Source organism: Pseudopodoces humilis, chromosome 22 (genome assembly GCF_049639895.1).
Source record: "Pseudopodoces humilis isolate 2021_Gansu_Grassland_sample_001 chromosome 22, ASM4963989v1, whole genome shotgun sequence".
NCBI lineage: Eukaryota > Metazoa > Chordata > Aves > Passeriformes > Paridae > Pseudopodoces > Pseudopodoces humilis.
In genome coordinates this window covers 9,776,284-9,800,933 of record NC_142221.1, presented here as the reverse complement: position 1 = coordinate 9,800,933, position 24,650 = coordinate 9,776,284, and the positions used below count along the sequence as shown (strand labels likewise).

The 24,650-nt window shown below is 50.8% G+C and overlaps 1 protein-coding gene across 19 annotated transcripts in view; it reads right to left on the bottom strand.

Moving 5' to 3' along the window:
- ZNF618 (zinc finger protein 618) overlaps positions 1-23,873 on the bottom strand; it is a 117,800-nt gene extending 93,927 nt beyond the window's left edge. For all 19 annotated transcript variants that reach the window (XM_088065724.1, XM_088065728.1, XM_088065736.1 and 16 more), the window contains exon 1: positions 23,776-23,873. In XM_088065724.1, coding sequence (XP_087921850.1) covers positions 23,776-23,817 — 42 coding nt within the window. In that variant the 5' untranslated portion in view covers positions 23,818-23,873. The remainder of the gene's footprint in view (positions 1-23,775) is intronic.
- Positions 23,874-24,650: the final 777 nt, after the last annotated feature.

The window sequence follows — 24,650 nt, the reverse complement described above, 5'->3', positions numbered from 1 at the left end:
CAGCCAGGCTCTGCTGCCTCACACCAAATCTTACACGGCAGCCTGACAGGATCTTCTTCTTCAGGCACGAAAAATTCAGGAAACCATCTTGACACTGTGGTAATTCTGTGCTCCAACTATAACCTCTGCCCACCAAACCTCTGTCTACTCTACCTGTGTTTATGCTGTAAGGAGATTGACATTTTTGAGTTAAACACAGAAAGTTGCATTTGACCACTTTCCCTTCAGAAAAAGAACAGTTCAGTGCTTGGTGCCGTCTTAAAAATTGGCCTTGGTACAAGATTTTAAAATAAATTGCTACTTTGTAAACTATTTGCAAACACTAGTTCCTCTTTGTATTTCATTTCTTCAGGGAAAAATATCTAAATCCAATCCACAATCAGACATTTGCCTTTTTTTTTTTCTCCTTTTTAATTTAGTAACTTGTGAATTCATGCATTGACCCAGCTGAACAAAGGGCAAAGACTGTTAAATTCCAGAGCCCAGGAGATATTCGGTTACTCATTCAAGGCCTTCTACAGAGTTTAAAAATAAATAAAAATGAGCCTTAGCGAGGAGGAGTGGCAGATTTGGAAATGACACTTTTAAATTAACAAGCCAAAAGGGGAGAAAGGTAAACTGGGAAGAGATTAGCTGCTCGCTGTGCTGTGAGGGAAAGATGGAGAGTGGGTTGGAACTCATTAGCCCAATTACATAATAAATTGTTTTGGCCAAATTCAAAGGCAATAAAAGCAGCAAGAGAAATGAACATTAGGTACCAGCAAAGATGGAGGAGGTGGGGGAAAGAACAAGAAAAGGCTTTTTATGATTTTATTCGTGAAGCTTCTTTCAAAGGTTCCATTTCAGCAGGAAAGCACTGAGCAGAGCAGGGATTTGGTAAATAACCAAAATAAGGCTGGGAGTTCACCAGCGCTGCAGTGGTGGGGAGACAGTGCTGGAACACCAACCAAGGGAGAAAACAGAACTTGAAATTTCCCCGCCTTCCCTTCCTCCTGGCCCTGAAAAATCACATTTCATTGAATTCAAAAACATTCTGAAATTTTACTAGTTTAGGAAAGATTGAATAAGCATGTAATTAAATTAATTACAGAATCACTGCTCTGCATCCTACTGCAGGAATAGCAGTGAATCAACCAAATGGATTCAAAATCACTTCCTAAATGCTTTCCAGTCAAATAAAACTTCAAGTGCAGCTTCAAACCACTCACGGCACCGTTCCCAAAAGCCCAAGCTCTCCCTCAGTTTCCTTCAGCCATACAGGACACGCTCCTAGAGAGCACAACCCGAGCTGGAGGATTTCCTTTCCCAAATAAACAGCAGCTGCTTGGGGCTGGATTCCTCCTGTCCTGCCTGCATTCCCTGCCTGCATTCCCTGCCTGCATTCCCTGCCTGCATTCCCTGCCTGCATTCCCTGCCTGAATTCCCTGCCTGAATTCCCTGCCTGAATTCCCTGCCTGCATTCCCTGCCTGCATTCCCTGCCCCACTGCTCAGCTGCTGCCCAGGCCAGGTCCCATGGACAGCCACCACACCCTCACCTGGACCACAGAACCATTTCGGCTGGAAAAGATCTCCGAGATCAAATCCAACCTTTGATTGATCTCCACTTTGTCAACCAGACCCATTTCTTTTTCCAGCTTCTCATTTCTCATCCCTGAGCACAAGGAAGAGATGGGAACTATCCCTGTGCATGTTGATGGCTAAAGGATGCACACAAAGTGCAGGCACTGACTGAGGATGGTTTCTGGTTGCCACCAGGAGAGTGCCAGCAGCATCCCCCCAGGCTCAGAGCTGGGACCCCAGGGGCTCAGGAGGGCTCTGGGTGGCTCCACACGCTGAGCTCTGCTCCTGGCTGCAGTCAGACATGCAGTGCTGGCCTGCAGGAAAGCATCATTCCCTTTGCTGGGGCTGAGATCAGAAGAGCCCCTTTCTCCCCTGTGGGAGAGCACATCTCACAGCCCAGGAGAGGTGAGCCCCTGAGTGGCTGCAGTGGTCTGATGGCACCATGTGCTGCCTCCCTGCTCATACCCATCCTGCTCCTCTTCCTCTTTCCTGCTCCCCACTCGCTGCTCCCCTCCACAAACCGAGTTTCTCACCAGCCTGGCACAAAGCCCTGCTTTTTTCCTTTTTTTTTCATGTGCTTTTCCAAGGTTAGGGACATCAATCAACCCCCAGAAGGCTCCAGCAAACACGAGCCCGTGAGATCAGCAGCATGACCACAGACAGAAGGCAGAGGACCAGCACTTTGGTCTTCTGGCAGCAGCGTGTTCTTGGCCAGGCTCCCTTTCCCATCCTTCAGGCTCTGCTTGCCACCCACTCCTCCCTTCCCCGGGATGCCTCTCAGTGTCGTTAACATCCAACAAACGAGGGCTGAGGGAGTTCACACCTCCAGCTTTCCAGTAACACTGCCGGCAAACTCCAGACTGTAACGTGCTGCTCTGCCTCCAGACTGCGCTCGGAAAATCCTCCTCATAAAAAGCACACAGCTATTTTTGAAGGAAATCCTGGATGCCTCTGAACGTGCAGGCAGCCACAGAGGACGCCCAGCCAAGGAGTCGCTGGGCTGGATCTGGGAGTCTGACACCGCATCTGCAGCGCTCCGGCCAAGTGGGGAACGAGGCTGCAGCGCCGGCCAAAGCCACGGTGCTGCCGCTGGGTGCCAAGAGACACAAGAGCGTGGCCAGGAGCACGGCAGGAGGGTGTGAGGGGATGCAGCAGCTGCTGGTGGTGGCCAGCACTCCCTGCCAGGCACACGTCACGTCCAGCAGCGCACCTGAGCGCGGCCGTGGGTCCCGCGCCTGCTCTCGGCAGAGCTGATGCGACCACATCAACCAGTGAAGGCTCACCGGAGTGAGAATTTTGCTGAAAAATGCATTTACACAGCCTTTAAAGGCTCCAAACTATCCTTTCAAGGAAGAACCAGTGAAGAAAAAGGATGAATTTCTCAAAGTTCAAAGGACAGAATTTATTTTTGGAAATAACGTTTCACTATAATCCCACAACTGAGACAGATCAAAACCAGCAGCACCACAAACTAAATCTGAAGGACAGGACTGCTGGAAAATCTCTCTCCAAAAAAACAGGAGTGACAGAACAATTCATGGAAGGCACCTTGGGAAACATCTTAATCTCATCCACAACCACTTCTACAGGCACCAGGTCTACACAAGCACCTCTCCGCCAGGACCTGAGCTCCAGGGACACATCTTCCAGAGCAATGGAACTCCTGAGTCCTGAGTGCAATGAGTCCTGACAGTGTCCTGCATCCCATTCCCACCTGCCATGCTCCCAAAGGCTCATTGAGCTCCGTTCAGCCACCCTTTTCCTTCTCCCTTCACTGACATTTGGGCTGAAGCCACCCAACCACAGCCTGTGGGGACAGAGAAGCTGGGAGCTGAGAGCAGCTCCATCTCATCAGCAAACCCTTCCCTCCACCAGCACTTCTTGCTTTGATCTCCTCTTTGTCCAGGACTCCATAGACCTCTTTTTCAGCAACTTCTTTTGCTGCCAGTTCAATCTCCTGATGGACAAAAGCTTCTTCTCAAGATCTACATTACCTTTGCACAAATATCCCCCACATATTGGTTTTGAACTTTAATTTAACTTTTCTCCCCGTGAATCAAGTTGCCATCTTCCTCTGATCACAGTTTGGTTGGATGAAATATAAAGTTGGAGGACACCAGATTTGAGGGGAGAGAAAAGCAGAGCACAACAACAGACGTGGTGTGCTCATCTCGCTTTATTTCCCATTCAGTCCCGCAGACACCCTGCTCTCATTAGCACTTAATGCAGGTGAAAATAGAGAGGTTTAATATTAAAACAGCATGGGCACATGGAAAACATCCACCTGGACCTGCTGGAACTTGCCCCATATCACTCCCAAGATCTTTCTTTATGCAAGGAGCTTTTTCACTCCTAAGACTGTAACTCCTTATCTGGGCTAATAATATTCAGTATGAAACCTCTCAAATCCCATTTGAAAACTTAAGTATTCAATAATTAAGACATTTCTCCACTCCATCAGAAACGTCACAGCTTAAAGAAGACCATCCTGCTGCCATCATGGAACAGGTTAACGAGGTCTGAGTTCCACTGAGCCCCAAGGTGTGAATCCAGGGGCTGCTGCTCTCCCACCCCACGATCTCATCCCTGCCAAGGAAGGGTTTTGCTGCTTCGCTGCCTGCAGGGAAAGCAAGGGCTGTGCAGGAACAGCCAGGAGGGCCCCTCTGGGGTAAGGGCAGGGAGTGTGGGGCTGTGCAGAGAGTGCTGGGCACAGCCGGACACTTCGCTCAGGCCGACGGAGCTGGCAGGGCTGTGGGGCTGAAACACCCCGTGTGACTGCTGTGATGCTTCAAGGGACAAGCCCTAATCTGGGAACAATGGAGCTGGTCACATTCCCAGCCAGGCCTCCAGTGAGGATGTGCCACCAGGCACACGGCGCTCGCTGACACGGAAACCACGGGCTCCATGGGCAAGGTGCTGCCCCTGCAACCACAGCTCCCCGGGAGCAACCCTGCACAGGGACACTCTGGGGACACTGTCCATGTCATCCCTGCACAGGGACACTCTGGGGACACTGTCCATGTCATCCCTGCACAGGGACACAACAGGGACACTGTCCATGTCATCCCTGCACAGGGACACAACAGGGACACTGTCCATGTCATCCCTGCACAGGGACACTCTGGGGACACTGTCCATGTCATCCCTGCACAGGGACACAACAGGGACACTGTCCATGTCATCCCTGCACAGGGACACAACAGGGACACTGTCCATGTCATCCCTGCACAGCCACACAAACAGGGACACTGTCCATGTCATCCCTGCACAGGGACACAACAGGGACACTGTCCATGTCATCCCTGCACAGGGACACAACAGGGACACTGTCCATGTCATCCCTGCACAGGGACACAACAGGGACACTGTCCATGTCATCCCTGCACAGGGACACAACAGGGACACTGTCCATGTCATCCCTGCACAGGGACACTCTGGGGACACTGTCCATGTCATCCCTGCACAGGGACACTGTCCATGTCATCCCTGCACAGGGACACTCTGGGGACACTGTCCATGTCATCCCTGCACAGGGACACTCTGGGGACACTGTCCATGTCATCCCTGCACAGGGACACTCTGGGGACACTGTCCATGTCATCCCTGCACAGCCACACAAACAGGGACACTGTCCATGTCATCCCTGCACAGCCACACAAACAGGGACACTGTCCATGTCATCCCTGCACAGCCACACAAACAGGGACACTGTCCATGTCATCCCTGCACAGCCACACAAACAGGGACACTGCTCCACTGCTCATTTCCTCCCTAACTTGTGGAAATCCACACTGTGCTGGCAGCTGGGTGAAGAGCACGGATTCAAACTCCAGAGATGTCAGTGAGCAGCCACCAAGGAGCCACCAAGGTGGAACCAAGAGGAAGTGTTCCTGCCCCGGGCTGTGACAACTGATCTAGCGTGGGAACACACGGAATCCATCCTTACAAACACAAAAACCAGAACAAAACAAGATCTCCTGGCATTGCTGATCCTTCTCTCCAAACCAGGGTAAGCAGGTGGACAGGAGCCCATCTGCCCCTGCATCAACCACCAGAAGAATCCCCAGTTTTCCCAGCCTGGTAAAGTCAACCCATTTTTCCAAAGGAAATGCAAACCACAGTGGGATATCAAGATACAAGACTGTTTTTAATTACACATACAAAGGAGTCCGTAACACTCCAGCTCTCTGCAAGGGCAGCTTGCTGAGAAAAGCAACTCTGATCAAAGCAGGAAAATCTAAATTGGGTGAGCTTAGTGAGAAACTGCATAAATTGTCCCCAGGATTTTATGCACAAGAACTTCCAGCCAGAATGTGTTTTAGTTGTGGCATTATCTTTCCTTCTGATTTAGCGCCTGCTGAACTTGGAAAGGGATTTGTCCCTCTGTGTTCTGCACTTGTGAGGCCACACCACGAGTCCAGTTCCCAGTTCTGGGTTCCTCACATCAAGGACCTTGAGGGGCTGGAGCAATTCCAGGGAAGGGAAGAGAGCTGGGAAAGGGCTGGAGCCCCAGGAGAGGCTGAGGGAGCTGGGAAGGGGCTCAGCCTGGAGAAAAGGAGGCTCAGGGGGAATTTCTGGCTCTGCACAAGTCCCTGGCAGGAGGGGACAGCCGGGATCAGGCTCTGCTCCCAGGAACAGGGACAGGAGGAGAGGGAACGGCCTCAGGCTGGGCCAAGGGAGGCTCAGGGTGGACAGCAGGACAAATTTCCTCATGGAAAGGGCTGTCAAGCAGGAATGGGCAGCCCAGGCAAGTGGTAGAGTCCCCACCCCTGGAGGTGTTCCAGAAATGACTGGACGGGGCACCCAGAGCTCTGCTCTGGTTGAAAAAGTGGTGACTGGTCAAAAGTTTTCTTCTGGAAAAGGTACCTTCATGTGAGAGCTCTTCTCCAACCTGACAGCCATAAAGGCCATCAGAAAAAGCTTCAGGCCTGGCTGTGGCTCAGGGTCACCCCCACGTTCACAGGTGAGTGAAGCAACGAGGCATTTTTGCCATGCAACACGAAGACTTCAAGGTCCCAGCAAACCGCACAAAGCTTGGTTTAAATCCAGCATCCCCAGAAACAGCCCAAGTGTTCTGCAGCTGCCTTTGCTGTTCAGAGCTCCCAGCACAGGACACGAGCTGGGCCCTGCACCCACTGGAGCCACAGGTATCCAACAGCTCACTGACAAAGCTCTTCCCAGCTCTGCCCCAACCCCTGGCATCGTCTTCAGCGGGCAACTTTCCTCTGCCAGCTTCTGTCTGCTCTCAATATATCTAAAGAACTCTTTGAAGTCAAAATATTCTTAGCAATTAGATCTTCTCTATTTCTTTTTGCCTTCCTAATTATCCTTTTAACTGCCTTCTGCTTATTTTAATAGATCTTCCTATCCTCCTCCTTACCAGACTGTTTATACTTTTTAAAAGCCTACTGCTTACTGCTCCTAATACTGTTTACATCTTCACTCAGCCACCTCAGCTCAGTTGCTGCTTTTTTTGCCTGATTTCAGAGTCAACCAGGGGAAATTTCCTCTCTGATCTCTGCAGCAGTTTGTAAATACCTCCCATTTTGTCTACAAGAGGTTTTCTACAATAGGTTCCCTTTTCCACAACAGGTTTCCTCTTGGGAGAGGGAATGGAGTCTCCTCTAGACCACAAGTGCTTCCATAAAAATCCACATTCTTCTCTATTGCTCTAAGCACTCTTCTCTCTGCTGCTCAGCCCATTGCTTTTGCATTAGGAATATAAAGCAGATTATTTAATGACTGAGTCCCATGTGTTCCCTAACTACCTTATTCATTATCATTTCCTGCCTCAAAAAATAAACAAATATCCTTTTGTGCTCAATGTTACAGGAGATTATATATGAATTTCTTTAGTTACATCTCTCCTAGTGGGGAAAAAGCCACCTGGAAGTATTTTGACTTTAAGCAAGGGCTTGCACCAGGGTGTGGGTGATGGTCTGGAGGGTTTGGAGCATCCTGTAGGGTTTGGAAGTGAAAATAATTTCGGGTCCATTAGGTGGAAGCTAGAGTAAATTAAAGGGAAGCTGACTCAATATTTCCTCTGTTCCTTATAATCCTTCCCCAACCATCTGCTCTCAGACACTGGGAAACAGGACACCAAAGCAGAGACAGAAAGTGAGATCTTTTGTGAAGCCACAGAATGGCCATTCTTTCCAGCAGCTCACAGCTCTGAGCCCTGGAGCACTCCACACACAGAGAACAAGCAGCAGCACCCAGCACTCTGCACCCACAGCTCCCCTTGGTAGCTTGTTCTAACAGCCAATCTGCCCTGCTGCTCAAAATTTCCACCTCCTACTTTTAAAAATATTTTTTGCGTCTTCATTTTGCCATCTCAGTGTTTGGGTCCCGCTTCCAGGTATTGTTTAATGCACTTTGCTAAAGCCAAGGGCTCTGCTACCTGCTTTTTTAATTTTCTGCTTTTTAAACCCATGGAGAACTGGCTCCATGAAGATAAAAATCAACAAGTGAGGATTTTTTGGCAGAGAGTTTCCCAAAATACAACCCCAAATGCTTAAGAACGAACATTAATGAGCTTTTCCTTTGACTCCTCAAACTGCTTCGCTCACATGTTCTGTGTCTTCTCCAACTTCTCAACATCTCTTGAGGAAATGAGGGAAGTGAAAATGGGGATAATGGATTAAAGCACAGGCAACAGAAGAGCTGTTCTCCCACAGCTTCTGGCTCTGCACAACTCCCAGACTCAGTGTCACTGCTCACCCTGCAGCATTTCAATGTCCCTTTCCCACCCCAAACCCTGATTTGGCATTTCTGCTCCTCTCTGGGCTCCCCATACCAAACCAGGTGCAGTTCCATCCCCCCAGGTGCAGCTCCATCCCTCCATGTGCACTCCCATCCCTCCAGGTGCAGCTCCATCCCCCCAGGTGCACTCCCATCCCTCCAGGTGCAGTTCCATCCCTCCAGGTGCAGCTCCATCCCTCCAGGTGCAGCTCCATCCCACCAGGTACAGCTCCATCCCTCCAGGTACAGCTCCATCCCCCCAGGTGCACTCCCATCCCCCCAGGTGCACTCCCATCCCTCCAGGTGCAGTTCCATCCCTCCAGGTGCACTCCCATCCCCCCAGGTGCAGCTCCATCCCCCCAGGTGCAGTTCCATCCCTCCAGGTGCAGTTCCATCCCTCCAGGTGCAGCTCCATCCCCCCAGGTACAGCTCCATCCCCCCAGGTACAGCTCCATCCCCCCAGGTGCAGCTCCATCCCTCCAGGTGCAGCTCCATCCCTCCAGGTGCACTCCCATCCCTCCAGGTGCAGCTCCATCCCCCCAGGTGCACTCCCATCCCCCCAGGTACAGCTCCATCCCTCCAGGTGCACTCCCATCCCCCCAGGTGCAGTTCCATCCCTCCAGGTGCAGTTCCATCCCCCCAGGTGCAGTTCCATCCCTCCAGGTGCACTCCCATCCCTCCAGGTGCAGCTCCATCCCTCCAGGTGCACAATCCCAGGATCCATATCCAAGTCCACCGATGGAGACAGCTCCATGACCCAAATCCGTGTGTGCAGTCCCTCCTCTCCTGCCCTCCCCAGAGCCAATTCCTGTGGTCACTCTGGGCACTGTTCCAGCCTGGCTCACAGCAGCTCGTGCTGCCACAGGGATTTTGGGGGCTGACACAAAATGAGGAGTTTTGCCAGCACAGGACACGCTCCCTCATCCCTTCTGCTGGAGAACAAACCCAGTCTGGCATTCCAGCTCCTCCCCACGCTGCCCAGGCTAAGGCAGTACAGCAGCACCCAGCAAATCCCCAGAATGTTCTCTTGTCTGAATCTGCCAGCAGGAAAGACAGACAGACAGACAGGCAGACAGACAGGCAGACAGACAGGCAGACAGGCAGACAGGCAGAAGCCCAAGGGGCAGAGCCAGCAGGGAACATCAGCCCAAGGATGAGCTGAAAGCCCTGCCCTGCTCTGGCTGAGGCTGGCCCTGGCAGCTCCTGTGCACATGGGCTGAGAGCGGATCATTCCTCTTCCCTACAAATAGGGAACAGCAATATTTATTAAACATGTCTAGTTTTTCTGCTTTATTATGCATTTTACCTCTCCTCAGCTGTGATAAGTCTACACAAACCATTATTAGAATTTCTTTTGTTCCTAATACAAATACTTTTTACTGTTCCTTGCATTGACAGTCACAGGTTTTTTTTCCCCTTCTGTTTTTAACTTCCTTTATCCATTTTCTGCACTTGATAACTCCTAACTCAAGGATAACTGTCATCTCTTCCTCTTAATATTCCCTTTTTTTCCTTTTATTCTGTTTTAACTCTCACCAGCACGGTGCTACCCTGCTCACAGGAGCTCAGCCTGCAGGAGAGGGGGGCTCAGGGTCCTGCCCTACACCAGCTGCACCCCACATGGAGACCAGTTCTAACCCCAAACTCTGCCTCTCACTTCATAGCTGAGACCACACTTTGCTCAAAAGTGCCTGCAAACGGCACAGAGGACAGCAGAGGTTTAAAAAGTGAAACTCAGAACCTTTTTGTGAAATCCCACCCGCCCCAGCTGTACCCAGGCTGCAGGGTGGGAGCACTGCACCCCTCTGAGAAAGCCAGCCACTGGCAAAACCAAAGTGAAAACAGATGCCAGCATATAAAACCTATTCAAACTGCAGCCTGAGAAAATCAAAGTTACAGAAACATCCAGAGTAAGTGATGCATTTTCTATTGATGAGGTCATAAATGTACTGAAGAGCTTCATAAAATTTCAGGTAGGAGACAAAAGACTGAAGGCATTGCAATCCATCCCCAAATTACATAGGAATGATGGAGCTGTGCTGACAGAGAAACAATAAATGCAGCCCAATAAATGAAAAAAGATTATTATTATTATTATTATTATTATTATTATTATTACTACAGGAGGTAGCAGAGAACTCTGCTGCACTGGGAGCCCATCCCAGAAAGGCAGAGCACAGAGGGATGCCCAAACTTCCAAGGAATACCAGAGAGGCTGCAGGTCTCTGTCAAGGCAGGAAACACAATTTCAGAGGAGAATTCAGATAATTCCAACAGAGACTTGCAGATGTGAAAGGCAGTTTGATGCAGAAATGATGCTCAAGGTCCCCCACAGAACTCCTGTCCCCACACTGTGTCCCCAGACACGGCACAGCAGGGATTCCCAGACTGGTTTGGGGTGGAAAAGACCTTAAATCCCACCCAGTGCCCCCCAGCCATGGCAGGGACACCTCCCACTGTCCCAGGCAGAAATCCAAATTAGGAGAATGTGAACTCAAGGAAGCCACACTTTAAGCCATAAAAAAGTCAATCCAGAAAAAGATTTTGAGAAACAGGTCACTGAAGGAAAAAAAACTTAATAATCAAAGAAGAAAGCACCATAAATCTGCCAGATTCTGGTATAAATCAAGCACTGAAGGAAGATAAAACTATAGGATAAAAATTCAACTTCTTTGCACTCATTTGTGATGGGGCTCAGCACTTCCTGAGGAATGAGCTGAGCACCTGCCTCAAACTGTGGGGTCACCAGGAAAAGCTGCACTCCTGCCTAGCAAAATTACAGCAAAATTAACAGTAAAAAACCTAAAAATCTCCAGGGCCCAACAGTATCCACCCAAAAGTCTGAAAGGCATTAAGCTATTAAAATCACCCCCCAAAAACCACTGCTATCCACCTGTGAACCAGCAAACACTGAACATCTCAAAGGGCTGCAAGGAGCTACAGAATTTCATTTTTTGTGGCAGAAAAATTACTAGTTTAAAAAATTACTGATTTTTTTTTTAAAAAAAAGCTCAGATCAATTAGAAGTCAGTGCTCCCACGGATTAAAAAGGAACAGCAGGGGGAATTCTGCTGCCATAAGTGACTGGGTTGTGAGCTGGCAGGGACCAGCTGCAGGTACAGCAGGGCATGGTGCACCCACACTGCCAAAAGCTTCCAAAAGAGTTGTCTGTGCCAAGGCTCTTGTGGCAAGTGCACTCCCAGCACTTTCATATGCACAGGATGAAGTAAGAAGTCACCTCATTGATTAACCACTGATTAAGAGACGGAAAATAAAGGGCAGGAATGGTTCGTTATCACAGTGGGGTCCCGCAGACATCTGCTCCAGGAGGGCTTTGGGGATGGGAACCGTGGGGAAAGCAGCCCCTGAACCACATGGAGGTGCCTGAACGAGGCAGCAGCATCCAGCAAGGCAAGGCAGGAGACACAGGGACACCTCTCCAGCCTCTGATGGACCAGAGGAGACACAAATGTGCATAAAGCTGCAGCCCCAGCCCCGGGGATCCACCTGCAGAGAGGCTGCAAAACAAAACGAGGCAGCAAGAAGGGTGATCCAGGCAGGAAACCTCCCGTGCCATGGACAGGGAACAGCCCCAAAGAGCAGCACCTCAGGGAGAAGGGACACACAGGATGGCTCCACTTTGCTTCCCAAAGCCCAGAGCTAAACCCTAAAAATAAACCCCACGAGCGAGCGAAAGCAAATATTTTTCAGTCCCCTATTTGCCTAAATAAATTGCAGATGCTGCAATTATCCAAATGATTGCCTTGGCGGTGGGTAATGCCAGCCTACAGAAAATCCACATCCCAAAGGGCTGCAGCACATCCCGGGACAAGACTGGAGGAGCCTCCGAGGGGTGGGCGCAGCACTGAGGTGAGAAAGAAACACCTGAAGCAGTGGAAAATAGAGCTCTGACAGTGAATCACACATCCCACAGCTGCAGCTACACAGGACACAGGCATGGGACAGCTGGCAAGGCTGCAGGCTCACAAGGAAAAGCACAAAGCCAGCCTGCATCAGCATTTCCTTCTCATTCATGGAGCTGGTCACCCCACAACAGCTGGTGATGGGGAACTGGGCATCAGAGCTGCTGATGGACTTTGAAAAGGCATCCCCTGTGGAGGAGAGGGCACAGAAACACCCAGGGAGGGCAGGAGACACCCAGGACCTCAGCCTGGGAGAGCAGAGAGCCCCTGCAAAGGGACAGAGCTGAGAGCAGAATTCCCTCTGCCCTGAAACAGAGATGGGGAACAGCAGCAAAGTCAGAGGAAAATCCAGAAGGACAGACTTGTAGAGCTGCCCAAGGGGGGAAGGTGGTTCTGATCCAACAGCTCACCTTGCCCATGCAGAATTATCAATAGTTCTTGCACAGAAATTGGGAATTAGCCATGTTTGCTGAGCCCTCAGCTCCTCCACCCAGTGCTGGGTCACCTCTGACACCCCTAAATAATCTCCAGGAAGAAAGAACAGTCACAAATCCTTTGCATTTGCACCCTGAAGCTTGGAAAAATGTAACAAAAAAAACTGGTTAAAAAAAGTTGAAAACTTATGATGTCCCAAAAAAAAAAAAAAAAAAAAGAAAAGAAAAGTTTCTGCAGTTTGCTTCTGAAAAATTTCCTCCTGCTTTTTTGGGTTTGTGGGATCATTAAAATAGCTGAGCTGGGAACGTCATGACTTGCTTGGTTTGGCTAATAAAGAGTACCTTCTGGGCTGGAACAGGGGGGATGTTTATGGGGAAAAAAGGCTTTTTGTGAAGAAAATGGAGTCAGCTATTGATATGCAAAATAGACCAAATGATTATTTATATAAAAAACTATTCTAATGTGATCAAACTTTAAACATTAAAAAATAACCCAACCCAACACTTTGGCAGAAAAGGAACTAAAAGTAGTATTCCTGATGCCTGAATATTGCTAAATGAGAGGTTGTTTTAATGGATTTGTTGTTCTGGGTGAGGGCCCTCCTGCCCCAGGGACAGTTTGGGGTGTTTTGGAAACAACATTGGCCAAACACCTGAAAATTACATCAATCAAAAGGAGACAGATCTTTTTTTTGGTTTTTTTTTTGCTATTTTTGGGTGGGAGGAAGGAAGAGCCTTGAAAAATGTAAATATTCAAATGCAATTTTTCCTCCAGAACGCTATTTTACTCATTATATTCTCCTAACAAAACAAACTCCTGTCCTGCAGAGGCCAAGGGACAGGCTGGACCCCAGGAATTAGGGAATGTTTCACTGACTTCAGTCAAAGCTGCTCGTAGGGAAATTTAACCACAAACCTAAATCTCCACAGGACTCGTCCCTAAGTGAATTCCAAAGCAGAACAAAAATTAAAGATTGAAGATTAAAAATAAAAAAAATAAGAATAAAAAGCCCCAAACCACATCTCCTATGAGGGAAAGTCAAGGCAGAAATGGAAAATTCCTTGCTGGCAAGGATGCTAATTGCATACCTTGTGCTAGGAGCTGAATATCATAAATTTCTACATATATATTTAATTAGGTTAATTTGCAAACTGTAGACATATGTCTGCTTAAAGCAGACAGGAACATTTCATTTTATACATTTTAAATCTCACCTAATGAACTCCAATCAGCAGCAGTGTTTATGCTGCAGGAGGATGGCCAAGGAGCTCCCTGTCAAAGGAAGGAAGCACAAACAAATATTCACTCACACAAACAAACAGCCACAACGTGGGATTTATCTCCTCCACCTTATCAGGAACCCAAAGCAGCACTCTCAGCAAATCTACTTTCTGGCAGCTGAACCAAATCAGATTACATAGGGAAAAAAAAACAACCAAAAACCGAAAAACCCAAACCCAAAAAAATCAAAGCCCCCAAAGTTAAATAAATGCAAGATTTCAGGGAAAGGGACCTCGGTTTTGAGGTTTTTTCCCATTTACAAAGGGCACTGCTATTCCCTCCATGGGGATCACAGAGAATATCCACATGTGGAAGAAATCCCCAGGATCAGCCAGCCCTGCCCAGACCCCCCAACATCCCAGCCTGGGCATCCCTGGAGCTCTGGCAGCCTCGGGGCCGTGCCCATTCCCTGGGGAGCCTGGGCAGTGCCAGCAGCCTCTGGGGGAAGAACCTTGCCCTGAGCTGCAGTCAATGTTCCAATGGAGTCTCCTCCATCCCTCTGGCATCTGCCAGAGCTCAATGGGGAATACAATGTGGATCCAGGGATGGATCTGCACCAGGACACTCTGGATATGTTCACATCCTTTATTCCTCTCCCAGAGCCCTCCCAGGCTCTGTCTCTGGCACATCCCAACAAACCCCAGCGAGCAGAAACGCCAATTCCAACTGCTCTTATCACCAAGCAGCCAAATGTGAAGGCCTCTAAAATAAAGACAAATAAGAAGGTAAAAATATCCCTCCCTTGGAGTTAATACCCAGTGACCCCAGTAGTATTAATGATAAACAGAGATGTCCTGAAGCCAAGTCAAAACACACCCCAGGGCAACCTTCCTGGTGGTCATTCATTAATTCCTTCCCTGGTGGAGTCCAGCTCCTACAGCCCCCACAGCAACCCCAGGGCCACCAAGCGCCAGGTCCCAGCCTGTCCCCTGGTGTCACTGCACCTTCAGCAGCATCCCCTGACTGCAAAGAGAAATCCCACTAACCCCATCCCCTCTGCCAGCAGCCTGATCCCAATCCAGCCATCTCTCCTACAGATGTTTCCAAAATGCATGCACAAATTCCAAAAGGTACTTTATTCCCAGCCAATAATTACCCTGTGCTCTTCCAACTCTCTCTTCCCGCCCTCAAAATCAGAAATCTCTCACAAAGGCCAGTGAAAGCTCAGGATCTGCAGCCCACAGAGTAAGGCACATGTGTGTCAGATTTGCAGCCAGAGAAGCAGGAGCTGTTTGTGGGTGTTGAGCCCCACCGAGGCTGCCTGCACGGTAGGGATGTTCCCTGGGACGCTCCCAGCTCGGCTCCAAACTGCATCCATCAGCCTCAGCACCAGGAATTGTACAAATCTGCCTTTCATTCATTCATTCTTTCTCTCCTCGTGTAGCCGAGTAAATAGAATAGTAACAAAAAACCCAAAATCTCACCAAAATACAGACAACTCAACGTCAGGTGTGCACCCCAAAGGCTCTGCAGCACCCCTAGCCCTGCCCTGCTCCCACTGGGGCCAGCCCACAGGTTTTCCTCCAGGTTCCCCTCCTGGCTCTCCCACACCAGCAGAGCTGCTGGCTTTGGTTGCAGTTTTGAAAACTGAGGTTTAATACTTCTAAAAATAGGTCTAAAGCAATTAAATACTTGCACTAAAATTGTTCTCAACACACTGGAAGCAGTAAATGACGGTCCTTCAACGCAAGCACACCCAACTTCTGCAAACTGACTTCTGCTGCTATTTCCAGGCAGGAAAGGATACCTACACCCACACAGAGCAAAAAATTAACTTCCAGAAAATTCCTGCCGCCTGTGTGTACCTAGTAAAATGAAATCACAACAAATATTAAACCCTGAAGAGCCTGGAGACACCGTGGTGCCACCAGGACACCATGTGAGCACATTTGGCCCCTCCAGTGGGAAGGGGTGAGAAACCCGGCTGCTCTCACTTCCATCACTTGCTGAGGGATCAAACCTTGTGTGAGAACGTCCCTGATTTGTAAACCAGGGCAGGAAACAGCACAGAGCTCCTGTGTTCCCAGCCCAAGCACAGGAGGGACACAAGAGAATCCAGCATCCAGGAGTGTCTCAGGCACATCCAGATCCACATCCCTCAAATCCCTGTGGCAGCTCCTCAAGGCTCCAGCAGCTCCTCTCTGCTCCACACTCTGACATTCATGTTTCCCTTTCTCAGCCCCTTATCAGTGCAGGCAAATTCTCCAGTATCTACTTCTCCACTTCCAGCCTTATTTTCCACATTACACCAGCCAAATATAGATGTGAAACAAGCAGGAGTGTTGGGAATCACAAGCAAGGAGAGCCTTGTCTATATAATTAAATCTTTGCAGGTACAGCAAAGCAGCAAAACCTTCCCAAGCACACACACTTGGAAATACAGGTGAGGGAAATAAAGGGAGGGACTCCCAAGGAAAGCTGTTCTAGAGGGATTGGTGACACTGCTCCCAGCACCCAAAAGCACAAGGCCTGGCCACCCCCAGCCCTTCCCATGGGGACAGCCCCGTGCCAGGCACAGGGACACCCAGAGGGGCACAGGGACACCCAGAGGGGCACAGGCACACCCAGAGGGGCACAGGGACACCCAGAGGGGCACTGACACACCCAGAGGGGCACAGGGACACCCAGAGGGACACAGGCACACCCAGAGGGACACAGGGACACCCAGAGGGACACAGGGACACCCAGAGGGGCACAGGGACACCCAGAGGACACAGGGACACCCAGAGGGGCACTGACACACCCAGAGGGGCACAGGGACACCCAGAGGGGCACAGACACACCCAGAGGGGCACAGGGACACCCAGAGGGGCACAGACACACCCAGAGGGACACAGGGACACCCAGAGGGGCACAGGCACACCCAGAGCACACAGGGACACTCAGGGGACACAGGCACACCCAGAGGACACAGGGACACCCAGAGGGACACAGGCACACCCAGAGGAACACAGGCACACCGAGGGGGGCACAGGGACACCCAGAGGGCACAGGGACACCCAGAGGGGCACAGGGACACCCAGAGGGACACAGGGACACCCAGAGGGGCACAGGGACACCCAGAGGGCACAGGGACACCCAGAGGGGCACAGGGACACCCAGAGGACACAGGGACACCCAGAGGGACACAGGGACACCCAGAGGGCACAGGGACACCCAGGGGACACAGGGACACCCAGAGGGACACAGGCAGGGGGTGCAGCAGGTCTGACCCCATCAGGGGGAGGCAGAACATGCCCTGTGTTCCCCACCCTGCCTCTGCTCCCCGGGCTGCCCCAGGCAGCTCCATCCCAGCTGGAGTGAGAGCTCCCAGCGTGCTGGCACAAACCCCTGCAGCCCCTGCAGTGAACCAGAGCTAACTGCCAGCCAGCTGCCAAAAAACTGGAGAACACACGGCACGAGAACTCCTCTCCGTGGGTGCAGACAGCTTTAACTGAGGGGATGGATCCTCATCTCTCAGCACTGCCACACTGCTCGTGCCCTCCGTGCCGCATCCTCCCCCAAATGCCCCACCCAGAATATGAAGCTCCTTTGCACTTCCAAAGAACACAGGGGAGAATTTTCTTTATTTCATCTCTTTATTCTGCCACTGCTCGCCTTGGGAGAATCCAAGAAGTGAAAGCCAAGTAACTCAGAGAGCCACCATGCAGCTTGCCCAGCACCTCCCTGTGCATTTACACACTCAGCAGTGCTGGAGAACAAACTCTACATTTCAGGAGATGACCTGTGCCCATCATTTGGGGTCTGACACAGATGTTCCAGCACCATGGCACGTGTAGGAAGAACCCTCACTGCTGACTGCAGCCCAAAGGATGCCCAACACTGCCACAGAGCATCACAGCCCAGCACAGCCCCACTGCCAGCAGTGACAGCCCTCGGCAGGAGGCAGCAGAAAAGCTCCAGGGAGGAGTGGATCCAATGGACTCAAGGTCTGAATGTCAAACCTCCACCAAAGGACCACTCTGGCTGTAACTCCAACCTTCTGCTTGCTACTTTTGATTATTAAATTCTGCATCCTCCCTGTTCTGTTCCCAAGCAAAAAGCTTGTGGTGTAGACTGTATGTTACATATTCTGTATTATAACATATAAAATAACATATAATATGACATATTATAGCATATGTCCCTTTCTGTGACAACTTTACCCCCCTGTCACCAGAGCTGAGCTAACCAAGGTCACCAGGAGCTGCTCCTGCACCTTTTCCCACCCCTGGGAATAACATTCAGCCCTCACACGGGAGGCAGAGCCACTGTGCCACTGTGCCAAGCTGCACCAGAGCCCCGTGTCCCTGATGAAAGGCACATTGCAAATGGTTATTTTTCATATACTATCCATGGCAAACAGCAGCATTCATTTCTATTCCCTTGCTCCAGACAAATCAATGATTGTTAATGCAAAGTCAACACGTCCAGATGTAGTTTGCATACTAGTTAACCACTAAATTGGCATCACATAGTACAAAATAATCAAGAGACATTCAAGGAACCAAACAAAAGCAAAAAGGAGGCAGATGACTAGCAATTAATCCATAAAAGACCTTTAAAAATTAGAAACTTCTTCCCCAGAAAACACGGTACGGCCAAACGGAATCCGTAAATGTGAAATTCCAAATATGCACAATGCTGGATGCTCAGAAATGTCAAAAATAAATATTTCCTGGGGCCATTTCCCCACGTCCCTCACCAAAACCAGCCTCCAGCAGCACTGGCAGCCCCTGCCCAGGCCCCACGTGGTACATTATGTACAAACAGCGCCTGACCTGGCAAACCTCGGACACAGCTCCCAGTTTGGGGTGGCCCCCCAGGTCTGCAGGACCACCCCTGTCCTTGTCTTGTCTTACAGCTCCCAACACATAAAGAATCTCCTGCAGGGATCCAGGCGTGGAGGAGCGAGCACAGAGCCCAGCGTGGCACCCGTGGGGACACAGCAAAGCCCTGGGTGTGCCACACCTCCTGCACACCCGCACCCCCAGCAGCCCTGGGCTGGCACATCCCCAAACCTGAGCCAAGGGGAGCTGCTCAAGCTCAGGATGCTGAACTTGGGGCCACCAGAGGCTCCGTGGGCAGTGCCAGGGACCCAACACTGCCACCCACCCTGAGTCAGTGTGGCCCTGCAGGACCTGTGCCATGGGGCTGTGCTGTGCCATGGGGCTGTGCTGTGCCATGGGGCTGGGCTGTGCCATGGGGCTGGGCTGTGCCATGGGGCTGTGCCATGGGGCTGTGCCATGGGGCTGTGCTGTGCCATGGGGCTGTGCCATGGGGCTGTGCCATGGGGCTGTGCTGTGCCATGGGGCTGTGCTTTGCCATGGGGCTGTGCTGTGCCATGGGGCTGTGCTGTGCCATGGGGCTGTGCTGTGCCATGGGGCTGTGCTTTGCCATGGGGCTGTGCTGTGCCATGGGGCTGTGCTGTGCCATGGGGCTGTGCCATGGGGCTGTGCCATGGGGCTGTGCTGTGCCATGGGGCTGTGCCATGGGGCTGTGCTGTGCCATGGGGCTGTGCCATGGGGCTGGGCTGTGCCATGGGGCTGTGCTGTGCCATGGGGCTGTGCTGTGCCATGGGGCTGTGCCATGGGGCTGGGCTGTGCCATGGGGCTGGGCTGTGCCATGGGGCTGTGCCATGGGGCTGTGCCATGGGGCTGTGCTGTGCCATGGGGCTGGGCTGTGCCACGGGGCTGTGCCAAGGGCACCACAGGAGCAGCACCCAGGACCTCGTACCGAGTCCTGCCATGCCACGGTGGGAAGGTCAAAATCCTTGAGCAGGCACAGCATCCAAGGAATTATTGATCCACAGAACATCCCAAGCTGGAAATGACCCCCAGGATCACCCAGCCCAGCTCCCAGCCCTGCCCAGACCCCCCAACATCCCACCCTGGGCATCCCTGGAGCTCTGGCAGCCTCGGGGCCGTGCCCATTCCCTGGGGAGCCTGGGCAGTGCCAGCAGCCTCTGGGGGAAGAACCTTGCCCTGATGTGCAGCCTGAGCCTGGCCTGGCCCAGTGGGCAGAAATCCTGAACCTGTATCAGCATAATCCTTAGAGCAGGTTTCAACCCTCTCCCCTCCCCCCTTCCAAAAAAATTAAAATTAAGTTAATCTAATTTTTAGAACACTAATTCCACTCTAATTTCACTCCTGCACTTGCATAATTGCAAACTTGACTGTGCATCACCGGGGCCACGTGACAGCACCCGTGAACTGAACTATTCCCAGCGTTGCATTATGGCAGTGATATATATTTAAATTATCCTGGAGTCATGCAATAACCTCTCAAGGTTTTATATGACATTTGTATAAATATTATCTACTACTTTAATAATATTATGTCTGTTTTCATTCTGGGATGAAAATATGTCACTGAAAATGAGGTCCTGGAAATTTTTCGTTTTTAAAAAATACATTTCAGTTATGTCACAAGAAATCTGTTGGTATCACTCAGCTGAGCTCCCTCCCTCCCCTTCCCCTTCCAGGCTGCCAACAGCAATTTTGAAAAGGATAAAATATTGATCAACTTTCCAGAAGAGAAAAAAGAAAAAAAAAAAAAAAAAAGAAAAAAAAAAAGAAAAAAAAAGAAAATGCCCCTGAAGGCAGAACTGCAATGAAAAATGATGAAATCTTTTCCAGGCAGGAGCAGGTTTGTGCGGGAAGGACAGGCAGGAAGGTGAGATCCAGACCCACTGCAGCCCCCAGCAGCAGGAGCCGCTGCTGGGAAGCTGCTGCTCCCCAGGGAGTTGAGGATGGGAAAGGTCCCAGCTCCCGGAGCATCCCGAGCACAGCACCCCAGAGCCCCCAGGGTCCCCAGAACAGCTCCAGCTCCCCCTCCCCAGCCTCAACTCCTCCAGCTCAGGAGAAACTTGAACAGCATCACCGCCAAACGTGACCGAGAAACGAGGCTTGGTCATTAATCCCAATTAAAACACAGCACCCGTCCGTGTGTCCCCCCAGCCCCAAATCCCAAATCCCAAATCCCAAATCAGCGCGGTTGCTCCCCGGATCTCCGGGTGTCTGGCAGGGCATCAAAAGGTCTGATTCACACCAGAAAAAAATCCATGAAACCTTAAAAAAATATTCCAAAAATGACATGTAAACAGTTTCTTGGGGTGTAACCACGTCATTGTAAAAGTTCTGGGGTGCAACTCAGGGAAGGGAATTCTTGGAGGGGAAGAATATGGAAAAGGCAGCACGTTACAGCTTCCTGGATGAAAGCATGAATAAAATATTCTCCAGGATTGTTTAATCCAATTTGGAGCATTGTGTGTGATTTTTCCCCAGATGTGCTCTAACTGCACCACTGCCGGCCTCCCGCTCCATTATTTGCTAAAAAAGGGATTCAGGAAGAGGGTGGGTCCCTTTCGGGGGGGCTGGGGGCAAATAAGTGCAAAAATAAAAATACAGACTTGACATTTCAGAGTATTTCTTCCTCCACCCAAGAGTTATCCTGCTTTGCAAATTTCTTCCATTTCCCCCCCCTTTGAAAAACTCAAAACATGAAACAAATAAAGGGGAGAAAAGTGAAAACAGCCCCCAAACCCTGAATTCAGCAGCCACTCCTTTCTGATTTCCAGCAAATATCAAGTTACAGAGAACGGAAAATCAAAACCAAAAGGAAAATAAAAAAAAAAAACCACGAAAAAATTTAAAATAAAAAAAAAAAAAAACTTTTCAGGGCTTTGAGATTCCAAATTAAAAATTCATTCTGGTTTGAAATTTAATTTTATTTTGTGCAGCGCCCAGATTTCAGCATTTGCTGGTGGGTGCCCGGCAGCTCCAGAAACTCAATTTGGAGTTTAAAATTTAAAAATGCTTTTTTTTTCCAAAAAAGAAAAAAAAATAAAAAAATAAAAATCAAAAATCCCAAGTGCTGCAGCTGTGGAGCCAGCCATCTTGCTATTTTGTCCCCATTTTAGAGAGGATACTGTGTCAAGGTTGGTAAAACTCAATGTTGACCTAATCTTTCCCTTCCTCTCCCTCCCCCACTTTTGGGTGGAAAGGCCATGTAGCTCTCCTAGATTGCTTTTTTCTTGAAACAATGCATGTTTCAGTGCTCTTTTGTTATTTATTTTTAAAAAGATCAATACCAAGACCCCAGTATTCAAGGGCAACCCTACAATAATAAACCAGTGTGTGCACAGTCCAGAACTCACAGGCACTCTGTAACAGCAAAATAATAGAGACAGGACAGCATTTAAAACAAACAAACAAAAAAAATAAATTTAAAACCCACCAAAAATAATTATCAAAAAAAAAAAAAATTTCAATTCAAACTCCAGCAAGGCTTTAACAGTCAAGGAGAAAAAAGATTTTGAAATTGTGAAAAATATCATGGCTCAGCCCTTTAAAGGCACTTCAGTTTGAAAAAAAAAAAAAATGAAAATCACTAAATCTGCAATTGTTTTTTCACAATATTGTTAATTATGCATATTCATAATATCATGGCGGACCTTATAATGAACCTGTGTAAATATTAGATTTATGTGAGCCATAGAACCTGGAGTTATTACAGTGTGTTTAAGAAAAAGAAAGAGAAAAAACACCTAAAAACCATAGTATGGAAATTTTCTTCTTTACAAAAGAAGTAGGAAATTAAATGCTGGAAACTGTTTTAATTATGCCAGGAGAAACCATCCAAAAAGCCAAGAAATTCTAAAATAAAACTGACATTCGACTCTTAATTTTGCTTGTCCTCGTGTTTTCTTGGACTGCGTTTAGAACCTCATTGTTTAACAGCAGTTCTGCATGAAATCCAAAATCACAAAAAAAAAAAAAAAAAAAAAAATTTGGGTGTGTCCACAGCAAATTTTCTGGGTTCTTCATTTTCCTGCAAAACTCCTCATTTCAAACCAAATAACTTTAAGCACTGCAGCAAAAAGGGAAAGAAATAAAGCCTGAGTTTTGGCAGAGCTTGCTGCACAAGTTCAAAATTACAATGAAGCCCAATTCCTAATTGCTCCGGAACAGCAATTCTCCCACTTTCCCAAACTAATCCCTCCCTGCGGCTCACCCGGGGGGGCCCACCAAAAACTTGACTCACTTTCCTTTCCCAGCACTCTGCTGCTCCCAGGCTCCGTTTTTCTCCAGAAAATGGGGGTGGAGGGGAGAAAAACCTGAATTCATTCAAATTCCTGTTTAATTTTCATTTCCATGAGCTGAGCTTTGGCTCCAAAGGGACACACACGAAATTTGCGGGGCGCTGCGGGAGCTGCCGGAGGAACCCCAACAAGGGGGATCCGGCCCCAACTTTCTAGGAAAAAAAAATTAGAAATAGCAGAAGATTTCCTTCTTTTTTTCTTTTTTTCAATTTTAATTTTTTTTCTTTTTTTTTTTTTTTTTTATTTACGAAATAGTCTCCTCTAGGTGGCGTCGTTTTAATGGAAAAAAATGGGGGGGGAGAGAGGAAAAAAAAAAAAAAAAAAAAAAAAAAGAGCGTTCCGGAGGAAAAATTAAGAGAAGGAGGAAAAAAAAAAAAATTAAAAAAAAAAAAAATGAAAAATAAGGAAAAGAAAAAGGAAAAGGCTCGGGAAAGGGCGCGGGGCGCGGAGCGCGGCGGGGCCGGGCCGGGGTGCGGGGCCGGGCCGGGCCGAGGGGCGGCTCGATCCCGACATGGCTGCTGAGCTCCGCTTTGTTTTCCGCCCGCTCCGAGCGGGCTCCGGCCCCGCGGGCTCCGGGAGCCGCCGCCGGCGCTGCCCCCGCGCACTGCGCCAAAGCGCCGCCGGGGCTCCGCGACGGGGCGGCTGCGGCTGCCGCCCTCCCTCCTTCCCTTCCCTTCCCTTCCCTTCTTCCGTTCCCTTCCTCCCCGCTCCCTCCGCCTCCCCCCGGGGACACGCCGCCCGGCCGGCCGTACCTGCGCTGCCGCCGCCGGAGCGGAGCCGTCCGGCTGGTTCATGGGGCTGGGGCCGGCGAGCCCCGCGCCGCCGCGGCCTGCGATCCGCCCGCCGCGCACAAAGCCGGCGCCGCCGCCGCCGCTGCCTCCTTTCCGCCCTCCCAGGAGCGGCGAGTGGGGGCGATGCCCCCGCTGCGCGGGTGGGCGGCTCGCCGGGCTGCTGCAGCCCCCCTTCCCCCCGGGGCATGGGCCGGGGCGGGCGCCGCGGGCACGGGCGCTGCCCCTAGCGGCGCGGCGCGCAGGGCTGGGCGGGCGCCTCCCGCTGCCGAGCCCGCGCCGCCGCCATCACGAGCCGCTCTGGGGGCAGCTCCAGCCGCAGCGCGCTCGCAGCCGGCGGCGCCGGGAGAAAGGGGCTGAGTCTGGCCCGGCGCGGGAGCCCCGCCGCCAGCCCGGCCGGCCCCGCGCTGCCCTCCGCCCCCGCGGCCGGCACCGCTCAGCCCGGCCCGGCCCGGCGGGCGCGGGGCGCTCGGGGCCCCGGGGCCGCTCCGCGGAGCGGCGCCCCCGGGGGCCGGCCCCGCGGTGTCCGGGGGTGGGTGCGGGCCCCGGCACAGCGCGGGGACAGTCCCCAGGGCAGCGGTGACCCCCGGCGCGGGCAGGGGGCAGAGCCCGGAGGGTGCGAGCTGCGGGGACAGCCCGGCTCCCGCACGGCTTCCCCAGGCCTCGTCCGCCTCATGCACCTCACCGAGCACGAGGGGAAGCGTGCAGGGACGAAGCGGGACCCGAGGGGACAGACGGCCCGGCAGAAGGGACACCAGGGAACGGCTGGAGCTGGGCCAGGCCAGGCTCAGGCTGCACATCAGGGCAAGGTTCTTCCCCCAGAGGCTGCTGGCACTGCC